Genomic DNA, 22,500 nt, shown 5'->3' with positions numbered 1-22,500 from the left:
ACATAATAATCAGATGTAATTTTGCTCAATAAAAGATAACTTACCTCCCCGAATCCTCCTTTTCCGAGCACCCGATACTGCCTGAAAGTATCCTTTGTAACGGCTTGTCTGGAAAAAAGGGAAATAGGAAACTAAACATTAGCGCTGAATGACACCACCTTCCTATAGAATCTATCAAGCTCCTGATGACCAATTATAAAGTATCCATGGCAAAAAAACTAAATAATTAAAAATCCAGAGGTGGGAATATTGTGTGCCCACTGTTCTCCTCCTCAACTGCTGGAGTGTAGCCACCACATTGCTCCTGTAAAGTACCACCCCCCTTCTGTGTCCTGCTGGACTTGGCTGGCAGAAATATGGAGACCGACCGCAATATGTCCGGCTTGAACGTTCACAACAAATGTTGCTTTTTTATGTTAAAGTCTGAGCATAAAGTGGATTTCCATGTTTAAAAAAAAAACAAAAAAAAAAAAAAACCACCTTAACACTTAGTTTTTTTTTCTTTACCAAAATCTGCCATGCCTGTGAACAACTGTTGGCTACACATAACCCTAAAGAGTCCGTCGTATGGGCTACCGATAACCCTAAAGAGTCCGTCGTATGGGCCACCAATAACCCTAAAGAGTCCGTCGTATGGGCCACCGATAACCCTAAAGAGTCCGTCGTATGGGCTACCGATAACCCTAAAGAGTCCGTCGTATGGGCCACCGATAACCCTAAAGAGTCCGTCGTATGGGCCACCAATAACCCTAAAGAGTCCGTCGTATGGGCCACCGATAACCCTAAAGAGTCCGTCGTATGGGCTACCGATAACCCTAAAGAGTCCGTCGTATGGGCCACCGATAACCCTAAAGAGTCCGTCGTATGGGCCACCGATAACCCTAAAGAGTCCGTCGTATGGGCTACCGATAACCCTAAAGAGTCCGTCGAATGGGCCACCGATAACCCTAAAGAGTCCGTCGTATGGGCCACCAATAACCCTAAAGAGTCCGTCGTATGGGCCACCGATAACCCTAAAGAGTCCGTCGTATGGGCCACCGATAACCCTAAAGAGTCCGTCGTATGGGCCACCGATAACCCTAAAGAGTCCATCATATAGGCCACTGGTAACCCTAAAGAATCCGTCGTGTGGGCCTCCGGTAACGCTAAAGAGTCCGTCATGTGGATCACCGATAACGCTAAAGAGCCCGTCAAATCTCATAAAATAATCCAATAATGATCCTTTTCCATTCTCTTACCTTTCCAGGCTTTTCCACTGCAAGAAGCGGTCAAAGTACATACTCTCCTGGTACTCCCTGAAAGGAGACCCCCGCAGGTACTCATGGAGCAGGCTGAAAAAAGAGGAAACACCTTGCATTAAATATGACTGTTAGCGACACTTCAAGGCATCTGTATCATTGTAATCTCTATAGAAGACCCCCAAAACTGTTGTGAATCGGTTCCTCAGGCCACGTCAATATTCTGTGGCCGCATCCCTGACGAAATCCACAGCTCTTCTTTGGATTAGTTGGCCCTCCACAACATTAATGTTGCGGCACAAGTGATGCCGCTACAGGCCGGCTAATCAAACGAAGAGGAAGGTAAGAGGCGATTATCGGGGCTCCTGTCCTACAGCCATAGACCACAGTCGTTGCTAATGGACTTGGTTGAAATAGTTAACTGAAAAAGGTTCTTGAAAGAAGGAGAGGAAAAAACACGAAAATGCAAAAAACTAAAACCATCTCCAACGTGGAAGGGTTGTTTTCTCGAAGAAGTGGCAACTCATTAGGACTGTGCCCCCTGTTCGGGCAGTATCTTCTTGTGGATGGCTTCCCTATATAAGGCTACGCCGCCTTTTCAATAGAATTTGAAGGGAGTGCGGTTCCCCTTTACAATAAAGCACTCACTTGATACAACTGCTGAAGATTTCTTTGCTTGGACTCTTTTCAAAGTTCATTGTACATTCTTCCATTTGGGCATCAGGGATTTCTGGCACATAATCGCGAGACTGGAGGGGCAACGACGTCATAAAGGAGGGAAGAACGGAAGAGGATATTAGAAGAATTAGTGACCCGACCCAAATAGTCATCACATATTACAGCCTGAGACCAGCGTCTTTGTGTCGGTGCGCTGAGCCCGTACACCGCTGCGGTATCATTAGAGGAAATGACTGCTCTTAGGTCAGTAGATAATACCCGAGAAGTGAACCCAAACACGGCGAGGAGGAAATAGTGCGGGTCATGAACCGTGCAGCCCATAGAACTACTATTAGCCATAAGACCACGAATACCAAGTAAATGGATCACATAGAATTTACCATGATCTACCAAGAGCCCCATTACACCTGCTATTTGCTACCAAGTCTACAATATTAAAATATATAACATGTGGTGTATAACATAAGGAGTATATGATAGTTTTACCAGGTAAGGTTTTGCCAGTGATTCCAAAAAGTTAAAAAAGGAATCTGTCAGCGGGATCTACCCTCTTAAGACATCTATATGAGCAAATAAGTCATAGAACGCTGAATACTATGATACCTGGTTAGCGCCAATACAAGGTCTTATTCCAGAGAAGTCTACATTTTTCTTAAGATGTAAATGAACTGTTAAGATCTATGGGCCGGACAAAGATCTACCCGAGAATCTGCATCCAGAGCTTATTGTAAATGACAGGGAGCGTTACCAGTGTGAGACATGTAATGACTGACAGTCTGCTCTCTCACTACACACATCATATTACACACTACAGTACAGCTTACTCTGTCCACACAGCAGTGGACACCGTGCCAACTGACCCGTCTGTGCTGTATCTGGTCAAGATTACTCCATATAATAGCTGTTTATTCAACTATTTCAATGGATTAGGGATTTGACAGGAAAATAAATACCTTGTCTTTATTTCTTTACTAATTTTCTCTCTTTCGGTCTTTCAGGTTTGCTTTTGGGGATCGTTGTGGAACCTTGCTATGGATTACGTCGAAACATTTTGGGGAATTTTTTGTAATAAATTGGTGAATGAGGGCTTGAGACAGGGGGGCTTTTGTCCAAATATTTTTTTTTTCTTTTAAATGTAACTGAAATTAGTAATGGGGGTCTCTGATAGACACCCACACACATTACTAATACCAGGGCTTGATGCCAGCTGGCAATTCACAGCTGGCTTCAACCTCCTATTACCTTGTCTGCCACCACACCAGTGCAATGGGAAAAGCAGAGTCCAGCTCCAGAGTTGGCATATCTGATGGATGCACCTCTTTTGAGGCAGCTGCGGGCTGCTCTGGTTAGGCCGGGAAGGGCCAAATAACCATGGCCCTTGCCACTCTAATAATATTATCCCCCAGTTGCCTGCTGTCCCTTGGCTGGTTTTAGAAAACCGGGAGGTGGGGGGGGGGGGGGGAGAAATCACACGCCAAAATAAAAGGGTGTGATCCCCTAAGGTACAGCTGACAGCTGAGGGTTGCAGCCCGCAGCTGCTGCTGTACCGGTGCTGGATATGAAAATTGGGGGGGACCTCACATCTTTTTTCTAAAGTTAATTTTTAATTCAGCTACACAGCTGTCTCTTTCTATCCATCTATTCTATCTATCTGATCCATGTATCAAATTATCCTATCCTGTTGTATTCTATCTAGCATTTATAACCAACGGATCCGTTATACCATAACGGGAGTCTATGGGCAACGAATCCGTTAACTGATAGGTAAATGGATTCTTTACTAACGGATATGTTGATCAGAGACTCCCACTGTGCTTTAACGGATCCATTAGACATCCGTATTTGGATGCCTTGGAGAATAGTCCTGCAACCAGAACTTTTCGTCCATCTTTAACAACGGATGGCTGGCGGATTAGACCTAACGGACGACACATTTTGTCACATCCGTTAATGGATCTCTCCCGATTAAAGTCAATGGGGAGCCAACGGGTCCTTTTTGCTTTTTCCAAACGTTTCCAAAAACGGAAATGATAACAAAACATGGGAACATACAGTCTGCAGACGCTGCCGCCCGCGGCAAGTCTGCAGATGCTGAAAAATCACTGAAAAGGGGTCCAAATTCCCTATCGCTCCTCTTCGGTCGTGATTGAATGCAGCGGTTAGATTATACATGCGGTCTGTGGCCCCAGTCACTGTCTATAAGACTGGGGGGCTCACAGCTGGCACAGATCTCATTTTCTGGGGCACACAATGGGCATTTTAATAGATTTGGTGCATCTTACTCCAGAGCAACTGAGTAATACTGATGTACAAAACAAGTGATGCTAAAATTTTTTGGTGGCAAAACTCTAAAATCCACGGCCTTACTGGGATCTGGAAAATTACAATTTTTAATATTTCTATATAAAAAATGCTTACAATAAAATTCAATAATAAATATTTAAATAAATAAATAAATGATAAAGAATATGAGGCAGAGATCGGTAATCTAGGACGAGAAGACTTACCTTTGAGGTAAAGAACCTATTAATTATTTCCTCTCCGGTCTCTTTCCTTTTCTCATCGGAGGACAACTCATAATTTGACTATTGAGGAAAAGAAAAATGGATTGGTGATCCTGCGCTAATTGATTGCATTCTCCAGTCTAGGGGTACACAGCGACTTTACTAGGGGACTTTGGACCTGGACCCCTGCCAACGCACACATACACACACAAAAAAATTGGGAGGAAAGTGAGGGCTGCGTCTTACAATCCACATGTAACTTATTGGGGGTTGGTGGAGCGGGGTCACAGGAGGCAGGGGCAATGCTGCAGTGGCTGTGCAGGTTAATGGCGCCCGGAGTTAGCGCGTGCGCAGATAGCGCTCTCAGCTCAAGATCTCATCAGCGCATGCGCCGCCTTCGGGCACCATTTTTTTGAAGCCCGCACCGCCGACATTCAGTATGGCGGCCCATGCCTCACTGCCCGCAGTGCAGCAGAGCCCACAGCGCAGCAGAGCCTCTCAGCGCCGTTGTACGTAGCAAGCATCTGGGACACCCGCTGCACCAACGGCAGCATCACCCTACTCCATCACCGCCCCTGCCTCCATTGACCCCCGCTCCACCACCACTGCCACGCCCCCTCTGGTAAGACACCACTGGATTATAATATGGACCCCATATATTTTTTTCCCTTCCTCTAACTTTGGGGTGCGTCTTATAATCCAATGCGTCTCATAAAAGAGAAAAATACAGTATATAAATTCTTCCAAAACCACTGAGTATTCCCAAATCCTCCAGCCGGTCTCACTTCACTGCCTCTAACCATGATGGACTGAGACGTGACTACTGCAAGAGTCACATAACCCAACCCATCATCGGAGGAGCCAGAAGAACAGAGACCAGTAGGAAATTGGGAAAGCCTCAGCATGATCACGGTCTAACCTAAACATAACTCTATAGAAGATAGGCTGACAGAAGATTTTTGGATCCGGTGATTCCTTTGCACATATCCTGTACAAGTCGCTGCTTCCACTGCCTGAAACTGTTTTGGTGAATCTAATATATAAAGCTGAGTGTATGTATCTGTGTATGTGTGTGTATGTATTATATATAATAATTGCTAATAGTAGCAACTGTCAGGGGTTGTTATAGGAACAAAATAAACTGTTAGTACAAGAAGCTTATGTGTGAGGTAATAAGATGTCGGTGGCAAGACTGGTAAAGAGAGACAGAAAGAGACAGACGGTCAAAGAGACAGACGGTCAAAGAGACAGACGGTCAAAGAGACAGACGGGCAAAGAGACAGACGGGCAAAGAGACAGACGGGCAAAGAGACAGACGGGCAAAGAGACAGACGGGCAAAGAGACAGACGGGCAAAGAGACAGACGGGCAAAGAGACAGACGGGCAAAGAGACAGACGGGCAAAGAGACAGACGGGCAAAGAGACAGAGACACACATATAGAGACACACACACACAGACACAGAGATGGAGACAGATAGACTGATACAGAGACAGACAGACAGACAGACAAAGAAAGACACAGACAGAGACAGACAGACAGTGACTGGGAGAGAGACAGAGAGACAGTTACTATGCCAGGCAATGCCGGGAACTACAGCTAGTGGTATATAAAGTGAAAGTTCCAGTTTCCCACAAAGTGAATGTATTGGGTGGACACTAAATGCCAAGCTAGAAGCAAGCGCTGTATCACGCCCGTTGCCTTCTTACCACTGCATCCAGGAAGAGGATGATTTTGGAAAGATGTCTCCTTGTTTCACAGAATTGGCGAAAAAGTAGGCGTCCTATGGGCTGCTTTTCACAAACGCTAGTGTAATCCCGGTCTATAAGAAATAACAGTAAAAAAAAAAAAAAAAAGAACAAATTAAAAACTTTGTGAAATCAGAAAGGAAAAGAAAAACTCAATGAAAAAACAAATCCTTAAAAAAAATAAATTTAGCATCTGAAGTATTGTGGGCATCTTTGGATACAAACCCCCAAAATGGGTCGCCTCCAGATATAAGAAATAGTACAGCACCCTCATAGAGATCAGATTCGCAGAAAGTATAATTGGTCACCATGGCCCCTATTACAGGCAGCAAGTTTTAGATCTTTTTGTTATTTTTGTGCTTAGGCACTATGGATGAGACCTGGATTTATTTCTATGACCCTGAAAACAAGGAGCAGTCAAAAAAGAGTGGAGGGCACAGTGGTTCTCCTCATCCAAAGACGTTCAGGGTGCAAAAATCATCCACTAAGGTGATGGTGTCTGTATTCTGGGATAAGGAGGACGTGCTGCTAGTGGACTACCTTCAAAAGGGTTCCACCATCAATGCAAGGTATTACATTGAACATTTGCACCAATTGACGGCAGATCTGAAGGCCAAAAGGTGAGGCAAGCTGTCCAAAGGAATCTTGTTCCTGCAAGACAACACCTCCACTCACACTGCACAAGCGACCACGGCAAAACAGCTGGCTGACTACCCACTTTATTCACTAGATCTTGCTCCCTCCGACTATCATCTGTTTCCAAACCTGAAGAAAGACCTCAAGGGTACCAAATCTCACACCATTTCTGATGCCATGGCTGCTACGGATGCCTGATTTGAGGCACAACCGAAATTATTCTTTTTGCTAGGCTTGGAATACCGATGTTAGAAGTGTGACATCAGTGGAGAGTATGTGGAATAAATGTAAAGTTTCATCATCCTATCTCGTTTCTTTCTGGGTAAAGTCAAAGACTTATCAGCAGCCCCGTGAAATCCTTTGACAGTTGGGGGTCCAATAAAGTCTAATCGTTGTAGTTTCCGCACCCTGTGTTGTCTGAGGAGTGTTCTGCCCATGGGTAAGGAGTTCAGGCATTCAGTTGGGATGAGCCCTGGGCCATGCAGTCTTTCTAAAGGCAGCCGGGCCAGCAAACTAGAGCACCCACTGACCCAGTGTCTCCACAACCACCAGTGGCATAACTTGTCCCCAATACAAGAAGTCAAATGGGGCCCCCAATAATTGCAAAGGGAACCCGTCACTAGCTTGGTGGACACTTAATCCTCAGCATGGGGTTATGCAGCTGGAAAGTTGGGAGTGGACGCTTCAACAAATGAATGTAATAAAAGAAGGAAGCAAAAACCCAAAAGGGCACAGTGTGAACCTACTTCTGGAAACGTAGTAGATGCTTACAACAAACGATGGAAAATCATCAGTAAGTGAAGCTCCACGTATCATATTTCATTTTTATCCCAGAATAGATGAGGAGGTGAGAAGGACCAGGTGGTCTCGATCTGCCGTCCATTTTCAATGCTTGCAAGTAGCATAAAATTAGTTTTCGTCTATGTATAGAGCCTGGGCTATAAGCCAGCACAACACACAACAAGGGAATGTTTAATAAGAGCGAGGGCTGGGGGGAAATAATAAAAAACACTTGGGCTCCAGCTTCCCAGGAACATAGAAATATCTCCAAAGCCTCTCGGGAGTAAGAGAACGCAAGAGTCTCGGCAGCCAACGGGGGTGATCGGGGTGACATTTTACCATCACTAGACAAGCAGCTGAAGAGAACAGAGAGGTCATCCTACCTCCACCAGAGGCCCCATCTTTGGTGAACCGTGACCTCCCTTACTGGAAATCGGCTTTGTTCTTCGGTCATGGGTCTGTCCTCCTTAGTCATCCCTTACCCAAATCGCTGTGAGGGTATGTGCATGTAATAAGGGGGAGGTTTCCCTTGTAGGATCACAGCTCTGCTCTCTAATGGACCCAATACATACCAAGAAAACCATTTGCATTTCATTTTGGTTTATGGGGTCGTGCCTTCTAACTGCGCACTCCTAGCCATCAGTTTAGGATGATTATTAAACTTCCTATCAGCAGGTTCAGATGGAGGCATCACTAGGTAGAGACCCGCCATACAAGATACGCCTTGACGCTGGCTGCTGGGCACACATAAAACTGTCCTTTTTTCCGTGTCTCAATGTATTTCCTTAGCAGTAATGCATGTTCAAGTTCCTGTATACAAAGTCTGTATACCTTAGCGTCTCAGAGTGCAGCTGTTTATTTGTAAGATGATAGACACAAATACATCGAGTTCAACATACAGCTCTGGCAAAAATTAAGAGACCACTGCAAAATTTCCAATTTCCAATAAATTATTTAATTCTATAAACCACTGACAACGTCTCTGAATTTCCAGCAATACATTTTGTATTTATTTTCTGAAAATGAGAAATGGGCAAAATAACAAAACAATGCATTGCTTTCACACCTCAAATAATGCAAAGAAAACAAGTTCATAATCCTTTAGAAACAACAATACTAATAATGTTTTACCTCAGGAAGATTCAGAAATCAATATTTTGTGGAATAGCCATGATTTTTAATCTCTGCTTTCATGCCTCTTGGCTGCTTTCCACCAGTCTGTCACACTGCTTTTGGGTGACCTTATGCCACTCCTGGCGCAAAAGCTGAAGCAGTTCTTTATTTGATGGCTTGTGACTATCCATCTTCCTCTTGATTACATTCCAGAGGTTTTCAATGGGGTTCAGGTCTGGAGATTGGGCTGGCCATGACAGGGTTTTGATGTGGTGGTCTTTCATCCACACATTGATTGACCTAGCTGTGTGGCATGGATCTTAGTCCTGCTAGAAAAAAAAACCAGTCCTCAGAGTTGGGGAACATTGCCTGAGCAGAAGGAAGTAACTGTTTTTCAAGGATAACCTTGTATACGGCTTGATTCATGCGGCCTTCACAAAGTTTAATCTGCCCAATTCCAGTCTTGCAAAAGCATTCCCAGATCATTATCGATCCTCCACCAAATATCACAGTAGGTGCAAGACACTGGCTTGTATGCCTCTCCAGATCTCAGTCTAACCATTAGATGATCAGGTGTTGGGCAAAGCTGAAAATTAGACTCAGAGAAGATTACCTTACTCCTGTCCTCTACTGTCCAATCCTTATGGTCTTTGGCAAACTTCAGCCTGGCTCTCCTTAGCGTCTCATTGATGAAAGGCTTTTTTCTAGCTTTACATGACTTGAGCCCTGCCTCTAGGAGCCGGTTATGAACTGTTCTTGCCGTGCACTTCACCCCAGCTGCCATTTGCCATTCCTTTTGTAGGTCACTTGATGTCATCCTGCGGTTGCTGAGTGACATTCGAATAAGATGACGGTCATCCCGGTCAGTGGAGAGTCTCTTTCGCACTCTGGCGGTCTGCAGCTTTGTTGCCCCCAATGTCTGCTGCTTGACCTTGTTGTAATGGACTGCCGTCTTAGAAATTTTAAGGATGGAGGCAACATGACGCTCACTGCATCCCTCTGCTAGTAAAGCCAGAATTGAGACCTTGTTTTCGTCAATCAAGACTTTTCTTTTCAACTCCTTTGGTTAAAAGTTATTTTATTCCTATTACTTTTGGGATATCACTAGCACTTGTTTTGCCATCCAGCTTGTCCTATTGCAGGAGCATTGTGAAGACCACAGCAGTGTTTTTTATACTTGCCCTCCTTAAATTACATGTGGTTCAGGTGATCACCTAATCAGAAGCACATTAAGTAGAATGAGGTGACTCTGGTTGGAATTCATCTGACACTGGAATGGAAGTCAGACATGTAGAGGAGCTGATTTTTATAAAACTGTGCAGTGGTCTCTTAATTTTTGCCAGAGCTGTATAGGCGAACAAGTTACTCCAGAGGAAGGCAAAGATCCCATGAGGTAGGTGAAGACTGCCCTATATTAAGGGAAACCTTCCTCCCCAACTCCATATTCGCCAATTAGACTAGTTCTCTGGATCAGCGCCTGCCATGTGGTGTCCAGGTCCAGACTCATTAGTTGTTTCTGCGGCATCAGGCTTTGTTCACACTGCAGAGCCTAACAGGCAACCTGATGTCTCCTAGTTGTTCAGCCAGAGCCGGGCGTCAGCCGTTTCATGTGCTCTGTTCCTCAGTCCTGCAGGGGTTAATTCCTGCTGACCTAGGCAACTCTCCTAGGAGCTCAGGTTGCTAATTATCAATCATAGCAATCTCCTTCCTAAAAAAAAAAAAAAAGTTTCTGGCCCATGCTGCTCAGCGTCAATGATAGCTTCAGCGTAACTCCAGCGATTCCGGTCTTAGTGGTGATCCAGTTTATGGGGATCTGTAGTTGTGATTTTGAGTGGTGTGAACGTTCCCCTGTTGTGCGTTTACTTAACTCCCCTTTCCTTTATTCCCCTGTACACGTATAGTCTCTCCTTTGTGTTTGAGTGCAGTGTGTACGAGTTTCCGTTCTCCATTGTCAGTGTTGTTTCTGTGGGGTTTTGATACTGTGTTTCCGGCCTGCCCCAAGGTTGTGTGGGATGGGGAGTAAGATCAGGGCTCGGACAGGAGCCAGGGTCACGCTGGGGGCTTGGACCTGGCTACCATCAAGTCTACCTCTGAGATAAGGGATAACGCAGGATCTCAAGTCTGAGGGCCAGACTAGGGACCCCTGTTCTGTCATTACATACCCCACGACAACACTCCATCACAGAATCTAGGCTGAACTCAACTAGCAGTAATCAAGGCAAAAAACAGTAACAGACAAAACGAAAATTGAAAGTCACTACATGGTCATGTGAATTCGCCCTGAACAATGAAAATATTTTCTGTAAAACTAGTCAAAAATCGCATTAGACTAATAAGCAAATTTTATTTCTTACTGGTCCTTCAAGACTTCCAAATCCTATTCTGTGTAAAGAAGAAGCCAACTGTCTCCACTTAGACATGAGACCATTATAGCTTCTCCAGAGCTGAAATCTCCCAGCACTCTCTATTAGAAATGCCCGTGGCAGCATTTCATACACGGGTTATTTCTTCACAAGCTACAATAGTAAATTTTGGTACCTTCAGCATTTGCTTTTCTTTTGCCTAAATAGCAGACATGGACCTGGACTTAAAGATGGCCTTTATTGTAAGCTAGGCCTAAGAAGCAAAAGATCTAATATCCACAGGATCCAGCAGCAGCACCACAGCCCCATATTACCATAATCACTGACAACACCCCAGACAGGAGAGACGCACGTGCCCTTCTTAATATATTCCTACAAGAAAAAAAGAACAGGCGTGGAACTACTCACCCAGCTGTTTGCGTAATTCTTCACACTGGCTGATATGCGGAAACTTTAGGATTTCCTTCCATTTTTTACTCCTCCCTTTTCTTTTGCCACCACCACCTGCAAAGAAAAAAGTAAAAAGTTAGGTGATATCAAACTACGGTAGTATAGTAGTAGCAGCATGTAGTAAGACATAAAAGCAGGATACAGTAAAATTAAAGATTTGTGCTGCCCTGATCCAGCGTCCCTTGCAATGTCCTGGCTTCCCTCATCACCCTAGATGGGTTACCCACCTATGCGCCGAGCCGGATACCTGACCCTGGCTGACCCTAAAATAGGCCCTAGCTAGGGAGCGGATGGGATGAGCACTTAGTCAACTCACTAAGCTCTAAAGAAGACACAGGGATAACAAACAGGGGGAAAGTGAAAGAACAACTTAAGTGCATCTCAATAAATTAGAATATCATCAAAAAGTTAATTTATTTCAGTAATTCAATGCAAAAAGGAAACACATATAGAGTCATTACACACAGTGATCTATTTCTAGATATTATATAGAGTCATTACACACAGAGGAATCTATTCCTATATATTATATAGTCATTAAACACAGAGGGATCTATTCCTACATATTATATAGAGTCATTATACACAGTGATCTATTTCTATATATTATATAGAGTCATTACACACAGTGATTTATTCCTATATATTATTTGGAGTCATTATACACAGAGGGATCTATTTCAGGTGTTTTTCTGTTAATGTTGATGATTATGGCTTACAGCCAATGAAAACCCAAGAGTCATTATCTCAGTAAATTAGAATATTATATAAGACCAACTGGAAAAATGATTTTACACTCAGAAATGTTGGCGCCTACTGAAAAGTCTGTACAGTAAATGCCTCAATACTTGGTCAGGGCTCCTTTTGCATTAATTACTGCATCAATGCGGCGTTGCATGGAGGCGATCAGCCTGTGGCACTGCTGAGGTGTTATGGAAGCCCTGGTTATTTGATAGCCGCCTTCACCTCGTCTGCATTGTTGGGTCTGGTGTCTCTCATAGATTCTCTATGGGGTTTAGGTCAGGCGAGTTTTCTGGCTAATCAAGCACAGTGATACTGGGGTTAGTAAACTAGGTATTGGTACTTTTGGCAGTGTGGACAGGTGCCAAGTCCTGCTGGAAAAGGACATATCCATCTCCTAAAAGCTTGTCAGCAGAGGGCAGCATGAATTGCTCTAAAATTTCCTGGTAGACGGCTGCGCTGACTTTGGTCTTGATAAAACACAGTGGAGCTACACCAGCAGATGACATGGCTCCCCAAACCATCACTGATTGTGGAGACTTCACCCTAGACCTCAGCAGCTTGGATTGTGGCCTCTCCACTCTTCCTCCAGACTCTGGGACCGCGATTTCCAAATGAAATGCAAAATTTACTTTCATCTGAAAACAACACCTTGGACCACTGAGAACAGTCCAGTTCTTTTTCTCCTTGGCCCAGGTAAGACGCTTCTGGCGTTGTCTATTGGTCATGAGTGGTGACACAAGGAATGTGACAGTTGTAGCCCATGTCCTGGATACGTCTGTGTGTGGTGGCTCTTGAAGCACTGACTCCAGCAGCGTCCACTCCTTGTGAATCTCCCCAAATGTTTAAACTGTCTTTTCTTAATCCTATCAAGGCTGCGGTTATCCCGGTTGCTTGTGCACCTTTTTCTACCACACTTTTTCCTTCCACTCAACTTTCCATTAAAATGCTTGGATACAGCACTCTGAACAGCCAGCTTCTTTAGCAATGACCTTTTGTGGCTTACCCTCCTTGTGGAGTGTGTCAGTGACTGCCTTCTGGACATCTGTCAAGTCAGCAGTCTTCCCCATGATTGTGTAGCCTACTGAACCAGACTAAGGGACCATTTTAAACGCTTAGGAAGCCTTTGCAGGTGTTTTGTGGTAATTATTCTAATTTTGTGATATAATGGCTTTTGGGTTTTCATTGGCTGTAAGCTATAATCATCATTAACAGAAATAAACACTTGAAATAGATCCCTCTGTGTGTAATGACTATAATATATGCGTTTCCCTTGTTGTACTTCATTCCTGAAATAAATTAACTGAATCTGTCAAATACTGACCTTCTCCTGTTTCCTCTGTCTCCTAACCCTCCTAAACCCAATGAAGGGAATTTTGTTTACTTACCGTAAATTCCTTTTCTTCTAGCTCCAATTGGGAGACCCAGACAATTGGGTGTATAGCTTCTGCCTCCGGAGGCCACACAAAGTATTACACTTTAAAAAGTGTAACCCCTCCCCTCTGCCTATACACCCTCCCGTGCCTCACGGGCTCCTCAGTTTTGGTGCAAAAGCAAGAAGGAGGGAAAGTTATAAATTGGTTCAAAGTAAATTCAATCCGAAGAAATTTCGGAGAACTGAAACCATTCAACATGAACAACATGTGTACACAAAGAACAACAGCCCGAAGGGAACAGGGGCGGGTGCTGGGTCTCCCAATTGGAGCTAGAAGAAAAGGAATTTACGGTAAGTAAACAAAATTCCCTTCTTCTTTGTCGCTCCATTGGGAGACCCAGACAATTGGGACGTCCAAAAGCAGTCCCTGGGTGGGTAAAGTAAAACCTCGTAATAGAGCCGTAAAACGGCCCCTTCCTACAAGTGGGCAACCGCCGCCTGAAGGACTCGCCTACCTAGGCTGGCATCTGCCGAAGCATAGGTATGCACCTGATAGTGTTTCGTGAAAGTGTGCAGGCTCGACCAGGTAGCTGCCTGACACACCTGCTGAGCCGTAGCCTGGTGCCGCAAAGCCCAGGACGCACCCACGGCTCTGGTAGAATGGGCCCTCAGGCCTGAGGGAACCGGAAGCCCAGAAGATCGGTAAGCTTCGAGAATTGGTTCCTTGATCCACCGAGCCAGGGTTGATTTGGAAGCCTGTGACCCTTTACGCTGGCCAGCGACAAGGACAAAAAGTGCATCCGAGCGGCGCAGGGGCGCCGTACGAGAAATGTAGAGTCTGAGTGCTCTCACCAGATCTAACAAGTGCAAATCCCTTTCACATTGGTGAACTGGATGAGGACAAAAAGAGGGTAAGGAGATATCCTGATTGAGATGAAAGGGGGATACCACCTTAGGGAGAAATTCCGGAACCGGACGCAGAACCACCTTGTCCTGGTGAAACACCAGGAAAGGGGCTTTGCATGACAGCGCTGCTAGCTCAGACACTCTCCGAAGTGATGTGACTGCTACTAGGAAGACCACTTTCTGCGAAAGGCGTGAGAGAGAGATATCCCTCATTGGCTCGAAAGGTGGTTTCTGAAGAGCCATCAGCACCCTGTTCAGATCCCAGGGTTCCAACGGCCGCTTGTAAGGAGGGACTATGTGACAAACCCCCTGCAGGAACGTGCGTACCTGTGGAAGTCTGGCTAGGCGCTTCTGAAAAAACACAGAGAGCGCTGAGACTTGTCCCTTAAGGGAGCCGAGCGACAAACCTTTTTCCAATCCGGATTGAAGGAAGGAAAGAAAAGTGGGCAAGGCAAATGGCCAGGGAGAAAAACCCTGATCAGAGCACCAAGATAAGAATATCCTCCACGTCCTGTGGCAGATCTTGGCGGACGTTGGTTTCCTAGCCTGTCTCATAGTGGCAATGACCTCTTGAGATAACCCTGAAGACGCTAGGATCCAGGACTCAATGGCCACACAGTCAGGTTGAGGGCCGCAGAATTCAGATGGAAAAACGGCCCTTGAGACAGCAAGTCTGGTCGGTCTGGTAGTGCCCACGGTTGGCCCACCGTGAGATGCCACAGATCCGGGTACCACGACCTCCTCGGCCAATCTGGAGCGACGAGGATGGCGCGGCGGCAGTCGGACCTGATCTTGCGTAACACTCTGGGCAACAGTGCCAGAGGAGGAAACACATAAGGGAGTTGAAACTGCGACCAATCCTGAACTAAGGCGTCTGCCGCCAGAGCTCTGTGATCTTGAGACCGTGCCATGAATGTCGGGACCTTGTTGTTGTGCCGGGACGCCATTAGGTCGACGTCCGGCATCCCCCAGCGGCAACAGATCTCCTGAAACACGTCCGGGTGAAGGGACCATTCCCCTGCGTCCATGCCCTGGCGACTGAGAAAGTCTGCTTCCCAGTTTTCTACGCCCGGGATGTGAACTGCGGATATGGTGGAGGCTGTGGCCTCCAACCATAGCAGAATCCGCCGGACTTCCTGGAAGGCTTGCCGACTGCGTGTTCCGCCTTGGTGGTTGATGTATGCCACCGCTGTGGAGTTGTCCGACTGAATTCGGATCTGCTTGCCTTCCAGCCACGGCTGGAACGCCTTTAGGGCAAGATACACTGCCCTTATCTCCAGAACATTGATCTGAAGGGAGGACTCTGGCTGAGTCCAAGTACCCTGAGCCCTGTGGTGGAGAAAGACCGCTCCCCACCCTGACAGGCTCGCGTCCGTCGTGACCACAGCCCAGGATGGGGGTAGGAAGGATTTCCCCTTCGACAGAGAAGTGGGAAGAAGCCACCACTGAAGGGAAGCCTTGGCTGCCCGAGAAAGGGAGACGTTCCTGTCGAGGGACGTCGACTTCCTGTCCCATTTGCGGAGAATGTCCCATTGAAGTGGACGCAGATGAAACTGCGCAAAAGGAACTGCCTCCATTGCTGCTACCATCTTCCCTAGGAAGTGCATGAGGCGCCTCAAGGGGTGTGACTGGCCTTGAAGGAGAGATTGCACCCCTGTCTGTAGTGAACGCTGTTTGTCCAGCGGAAGCTTCACTATCGCTGAGAGGGTATGAAACTCCATGCCAAGATAACTGAGGAGCCCGTGAGGCACGGGGGGTGTATAGGCAGAAGGGGAGGGGCTTTACACTTTTAAGTGTAATACTTTGTGTGGCCTCCGGAGGCAGAAGCTATACACCCAATTGTCTGGGTCTCCCAATGGAGCGACAAAGAAATTACCATTTCCATGTGTGGTTCTACCATCACTCCGCAGCAGCACGCCCGCTTGTCTTCGGGTTATTTCTCACTCCGATCTTTCCTTCACTCTCTATATTCAATCAATCACTCATGTCACCTGGACCTCAAAAACATCTCTAGAATTCGACCTTTTCTTACCTTTGACTCTGCAAAAACTCTGTCGCTCTTATTGATTCTCGTCTGGACCATTGTAACTCTTTACTGATCGGTCTCCCTCTTACTAAACTCTCCCATCTCCAATCCATCCTGAATACAGCAGCCAGGATCATATTCCTCTCCAGCATCTACACAGATGCCTCCACCCTGTGCCAGTCATTGCACTGGTTACCCATCCGCTACAGAGTACAATGTAAACTTCTCTCTCCCCCTAAAGCACTCCCCAGTTCCTCACCGCCCTACATCTCCTTCCTCATCTGTCTATCACAGTACCCGTGCCCTCCTTTCCGCTAATGCCCTAAGACTCACATCCTCTATAATTTGGACCGCCCACTCTCGTCTCCAAGACTTCTCGCGAGCTGCGCCAATGCTCTGGAACACACTACCAAGACAATCCACTTAAAGGGAAGATGTTGTGCCCAAAAAAAATAAAAAATTCAATAACTGAAAAAATGGAAAGTATTAATGTTTTAATGTTTTGTTTAAATATTATTTGTTTTAAATTGAGCAAAATAGAAAAAAAAAAATTAAAAAGTTTGATAATTTTCCACTTTTAAACACTAGGGGAAGCAGCTGTTGAAATCTTACTGAAATCCTACTGTAGAAATAGCCTGGATTACAGCTGCAGTAAAGTGGGCAGAATCTGCTCTCCTGTGTGTGATGTCACCTCCCCCTCCCAATCTGAGTGTTTCCAAAAGGATAAGGGAGAATGAAGTTTAGGGACACAATGCAGAGCCATTTTGTTGGTGACCAGAAATGTCTAAAGTGTCACCAAGGACAGCTGCATATTGCTCCTCACATAACGCCCTGCACGCCCCGATCCAGCAATGCTCTGCTGCATGCACGCCCACTTGCAATGTTCTGCCTCACGGACGCACAGTGTGTGTGTGTGTGTGTGTGTGTGTGTGTGTGTACACACTGTATATACTGTGTGTGACCGAGCACCCAGCATGAGGGAGGCGGAGCCAGCGTGTGTATATACTAAGTAGTGTGTGTATATACTATATACCGCGTGTACACTGCGTATTTACTGTGGGTGGGTGTGTGTGTGTGTGACCGAGCAGCATGAGGGAGGCGGAGCCAGTGTGTGTGTATATATACTGTGTGTATGTACTATATACCGTGTGTACTGTGTATATATATACTGTGTGTGACCGAGCAGCATGAAGGTGCAATGCTCTGCATGCATGCACGCAATGCTCTACATGCAGGACAAACCGCAATGCTCTGCCACCTACATGCACACACAACACAATGCTCTGCCGCGCACACACAATGCTGCATGCACGCCTGCTGCGGCAAGGAGAGCGGCGGGGGGTGTCATTGGAGACGGTAGCATTGGCAGCGGGGGTGGGGCGCCAATACGCTACTCACACAAACTGACAGGTGACAGGCCGGGGGGGGGCCGGGGGAATGTCATTGGAGCATTCGAGGCGGTAGCATCAGGGGGGGCGTAAAATACTCACACAGGCCAAACAGGTGACAGGGGGAAAAGTGCAAAACACAACATCACCGCTGTGAGCTGCAGAAAGATGGCGCTGATCTCCTCCCTCTGTTGTGATCTGGACAGCCCAGGGGGCACGTCCAAGTCACAGCAGGGAGCTCTCCTGTAATAAGTATAGGGGTCGTAGCCCGAATAGCAGAGTGAATGCACAGAGGGCTGACATACACACAGCAAATCCAAGATGGCAGCCCCCAGTGCTTCAGTAAAACTAGAATTAAATAAAAACTAAATAAACAGCGAGTTTAATTTTGTATTAAAAATACTTGATTTCATAATCACTATTATTAATACAAAAATAAAAAACGCGACACCTTCCCTTTAAATTGACAATACTCATTTCTTTAGACTAGCCTATTGGGGTATGTGCGCACGCTGCAGATTAGGTGCAAACAATTTCTGCAACAAAAACGTCCTTGTGGCAGAATAACGCACCAAAAAATACACGTGACTTTTACTTAAATCAATGCCTGGAAGGGTTAAAAAGCGCAGGAAAAAAACACCAACAATTGACACGCTGCAGATTATTTTCTGCACCAAAAACCACAAGGAAAAAAGAAGTAATGTGGGCACAGCACTTCAGAATTCTCAGACTTTATTGGCATAAGGATAAACACGCACATTTGGGCCACAATCTGAATGAAACTGCACCAAAAACCTCAGCGTGCGCACACAGCCTTACCTCACTACACGCATCTATCTTATTCTTCAAAATCTGGTCCTTTTTATCATCTGTTTATACACCCTCTATGCACTTAATTATACTGATGGCCGGACCAGACAATACAAGAACTTTATACCATTAACCTTTTGTGCCTCCCCTATTTCCTCCTAGATTGTAAGCTCTTACAAGCACGGCCCTCACTCCTTTTGGTTTCTGTTGAACTGTGTAACTCTTTAATGTCTCATATTGTCTGTACATGTCCCCTTTGAATTGTGAAGCGCTGCGGAATATGTTGGCGCTACATAAATAAAAATTATTATGAAAACCAAGGAACACACCAGACAGGTCAGGGAAAAAGTTGAGGAAAAGAGTAAAGCAAGGTTAGGTTACAAAAAATAAATAGCTCAAGCTGTGAACATCTCATGGAGCACTGTTCAATAAATCATCCAAAAATGGAAGGAGTGTGGCACAACTGCAAACAAACCTTCCAAGACATGGCCGTCCACCTAAACTGACATCCCAAGCAAGGGGAGCACTAACTAGAGAAGAAGCCAAGAGGCCCATGGTACAGCTGAGGTGGGAGAATCTGTCCACAGAACAATGATTAGTCGAACACTACACAAATCTGGTCTTTATGGAAGAGCAGCAACAAGAACGTTTTTTTTTGTACATAGTTACTTAGGTTGAAAAAAGCCCCAGGTCCATCTAGTTCAACCTTCCTCCACCAGTTCTACATTTGGTCACTAAGTCATTTATAACCAACAATGTTGTGTGTACTGAGGAAATCATCCAGCCCTGATATAAAAGCTGTTATAGTATCTGCCATTACTACCTCTTGTGGTCGGCATTCCACAGTCTGACCGCTCTAACTGTAAAGAACCCTTTCCTATTTAGCTGCAGGAATCGCTTTTCTTCCACTCGCAGTGTATGCCCTCTGGTCCTTAGCATTGTCTTTGGGTTTTTTTTGTTTTTTTCAAACAAGCCCCATTTGCAAAATGCCATTTAGTGGACACAAATAGTATTTGGAGGAAGGTGCTCTGGTCAGATAAGCATAATGTAGAACTTTTGGGGATGAATCCATAAAGCAATATGTAGCCAAACCTAACTGCTCATCACCCTGAAAACACCATCCCCACAGTCAAACATAGTGGTGGCAGCATCATGCTGTGGGGAGGGTCTTCTACAGCAGGGGCAGGAAAGCTGGTAAAAGTTGTTGGGAAAGATGAATTTAGCCAAGTAAAAGGAAATCCTGTAGGAAAACCTGTTGGAGGCGGCAAAACACTTGAGATTGGGGCATAGGTTCAACTTTCAGCAGGACAATGACCCTAAACATACTGCCAGAGCTACAATGGATGGTTTAGATCACTGCGTATTCATGTGTGTGAACGGCCCAGTCACAGTCCAGACCTAAATGATTTTGGACTATGTCATTAAAGGGATAACACAATGTCACACAGACGGACTTTGTCGGCTAGCACTCGTAAAGAAAACGAGCACTTTTACAATTTACGGCTTATCATTTGTTGCCTCGGAGACCGACCACCACCGATTTCAAGCACAAAGGAGAAGATCTTGTTAGTATTCCATATGTACTGCTGTCTAGCAGCGGTGGCCGGTCTCCAAGGTAACGAGATATAAACACACGAAAAATGATGAAAAGGAACCCTTCACATTGGATACCACTATCAACCTTCAGATATGATAATAACTAAAGGTTACTTCTGGGTGCTGCACTTTCAGTACTGCGGCTTAACGCTATTAACTTGCAGATGAACCGAATTTCTGCAGGTTCCGTCTAATATCTCAACGACTGCAGCAATTGCAAAATCGCTCATACGTACAAGCACTAATCGACAATACCCATTTGTAAAGATGGGAGTACCCCCCTTTAACAAAGCAGAAACCTTTCATTTCGGTCACAAATGGTTATGATTCTGAAGGAACTGCCTACGGCTTCCTGCACAGACCGGCCGTCCGCTCCGTAACAAGCACATCCCGGGAAATGAAGACCATGAAGATTTGGCAAAGCCCAGCGCTGATCAAAGTTATCTGGAGGAAACATGCTGAATATAGACCTGTGACGACAGGAGCCTGGAATTCACAGCCCGAAATTAGGAATAATAATCTGTAGAGGAGCATTCCTTACAAAGAAAGTCACTTTTCTGTACAACAACAGACAGTGTAGTCATTTTACTAGATCCAATAGAAAAAAAATGCATTTGAGTAAAAGAAAATGAAAAATAATAATATTATTATTATTATTATTATTATTAAGTCCCCAAAGATGAACAACCCCTTTAAAGTGAACAGTTCAATAATTGCATGCTATGTCTCCCATGATCCCCATATGTGGAGCCTAGTGCATATCTTACCCATAATGATGATATTAAGGAGGACCGTGCATGCAGCCCCGATGCGTGTTTTGTTTCTATGTCTGTCTCAAGGGGAAGTGTGAGAATGACAGACCTGTCAAAGGTATTTATAGATTCTGGAACAAGGTTCAATAAAAGGCCATTACAGTCTCTACCCCCCAAAAAGATGCAATAATCGTGGCATGTGCATAGCCTATGACCCGATCACATCACAAGATAAGTGCACGTTGCCAACATTGATGGCCGGCGTGAGACAAACATATCTGTAGCTGGGGCTCATCTTCGCGCCAGGGCCCTCAGCCCGACCCTCGCACCGGGCTTTTCGCTCGCCGCAATGATGGCAAAAGCGACTTTTGACCAGCAGCACAAAATCCAAACCTTCTGTGGACATTTGTGACACCATAGGAAATTATGCTAGCGGAGAAGGGCGGCATACACATCCACCAGGTACGTGATGAAGATTGGCCATTGGCTGTATTTAAGTCTCCGCCAGACGTGTAGGGGAAAAATGCACCCAATGGTCGGTTTCATATGTGTATCATCATATTCAAGGGATCTTATCTTTTTGATGGCAAAAATAATGAAGTCTTCAATATTGGTTTTGCCATTAATAATACTGGAAAGCCAAAAAAATACTTAAGAGATCCAATTATAAGATTATAATTATAAAGTGCTCATTATCGAGATCTTAAATGGATCCAGAAAAGCCATCATGGAGCGGTTATAAGGAAGTTGTGAGGCGGGAGGTGAAGACTTGGCCCGATAGTGATAGATACACTGATGGACGGACGGACCCTCCGCAAACCCTACTCCCGACAAATCCGAGAATAATGCCTGTGCCCGACATTCACACCGAAACAAAAACTTTATATTGACTTTTACTAGATTGCGACTAACAAAAAACTGACAATTGTCAGCCGAACCCGAACGCAAAGAACCTTTCCATGGAGTGAATGTTAGGAATGAATACGATGGAGCCTGCAGACGGGATCCGTCACTCGTCAGGACCGGTTCAGCAGAGAGTTTTCTATTTTAAAACAGCAATTTCACTTTCATGTCTTGTAAGAGATCAAAATCAGGTTACCTGTCAATCCCCCGGCGTGCAGGCAGGGCGGACACACTGCATACACTGTGTGTGGAGGGCGGACACGAGCTATGAATGTCCTCTGTTTACACAGCGCCTGGGAATGAATGCTTCAAAGTGACACGAAGCACAAGAGATCATGCGAGAAAAGGTATATAGATTACATGGTGTGAGACAAGCAGATCTGTGGGCTCATCTTAGCACTAGGTCCATTGGGGCGCCCCTCGCACCTGTGGCCCTACGGCGCCCCTCGCACCTGTGGCCCTACGGCGCCCCTCGCACCTGTGGCCCTACGGCG

General features: G+C 45.5%; 1 protein-coding gene across 2 annotated transcripts in view; it reads right to left on the bottom strand.

The window, feature by feature from the left end:
* The window catches only part of LOC142304207 (G protein-coupled receptor kinase 5-like), a 144,669-nt gene that overhangs the window by 88,821 nt on the left and 33,348 nt on the right, over positions 1-22,500 (bottom strand). For both annotated transcript variants that reach the window (XM_075346373.1, XM_075346374.1), the window contains exons 2-7: positions 11,468-11,563; positions 6,129-6,241; positions 4,424-4,501; positions 1,887-1,987; positions 1,239-1,331; positions 45-108 (exon numbers count right to left, since the gene is read on the bottom strand). In XM_075346373.1, the coding sequence (XP_075202488.1) occupies positions 45-108; positions 1,239-1,331; positions 1,887-1,987; positions 4,424-4,501; positions 6,129-6,241; positions 11,468-11,563 (545 nt within the window). The remainder of the gene's footprint in view (positions 1-44; positions 109-1,238; positions 1,332-1,886; positions 1,988-4,423; positions 4,502-6,128; positions 6,242-11,467; positions 11,564-22,500) is intronic.

This window comes from Anomaloglossus baeobatrachus, chromosome 4 (genome assembly GCF_048569485.1).
Source record: "Anomaloglossus baeobatrachus isolate aAnoBae1 chromosome 4, aAnoBae1.hap1, whole genome shotgun sequence".
Lineage (NCBI taxonomy): Eukaryota > Metazoa > Chordata > Amphibia > Anura > Aromobatidae > Anomaloglossus > Anomaloglossus baeobatrachus.
Note: the sequence above shows the minus strand (reverse complement) of the source record. Positions and strands in the feature narration are given on the sequence as shown.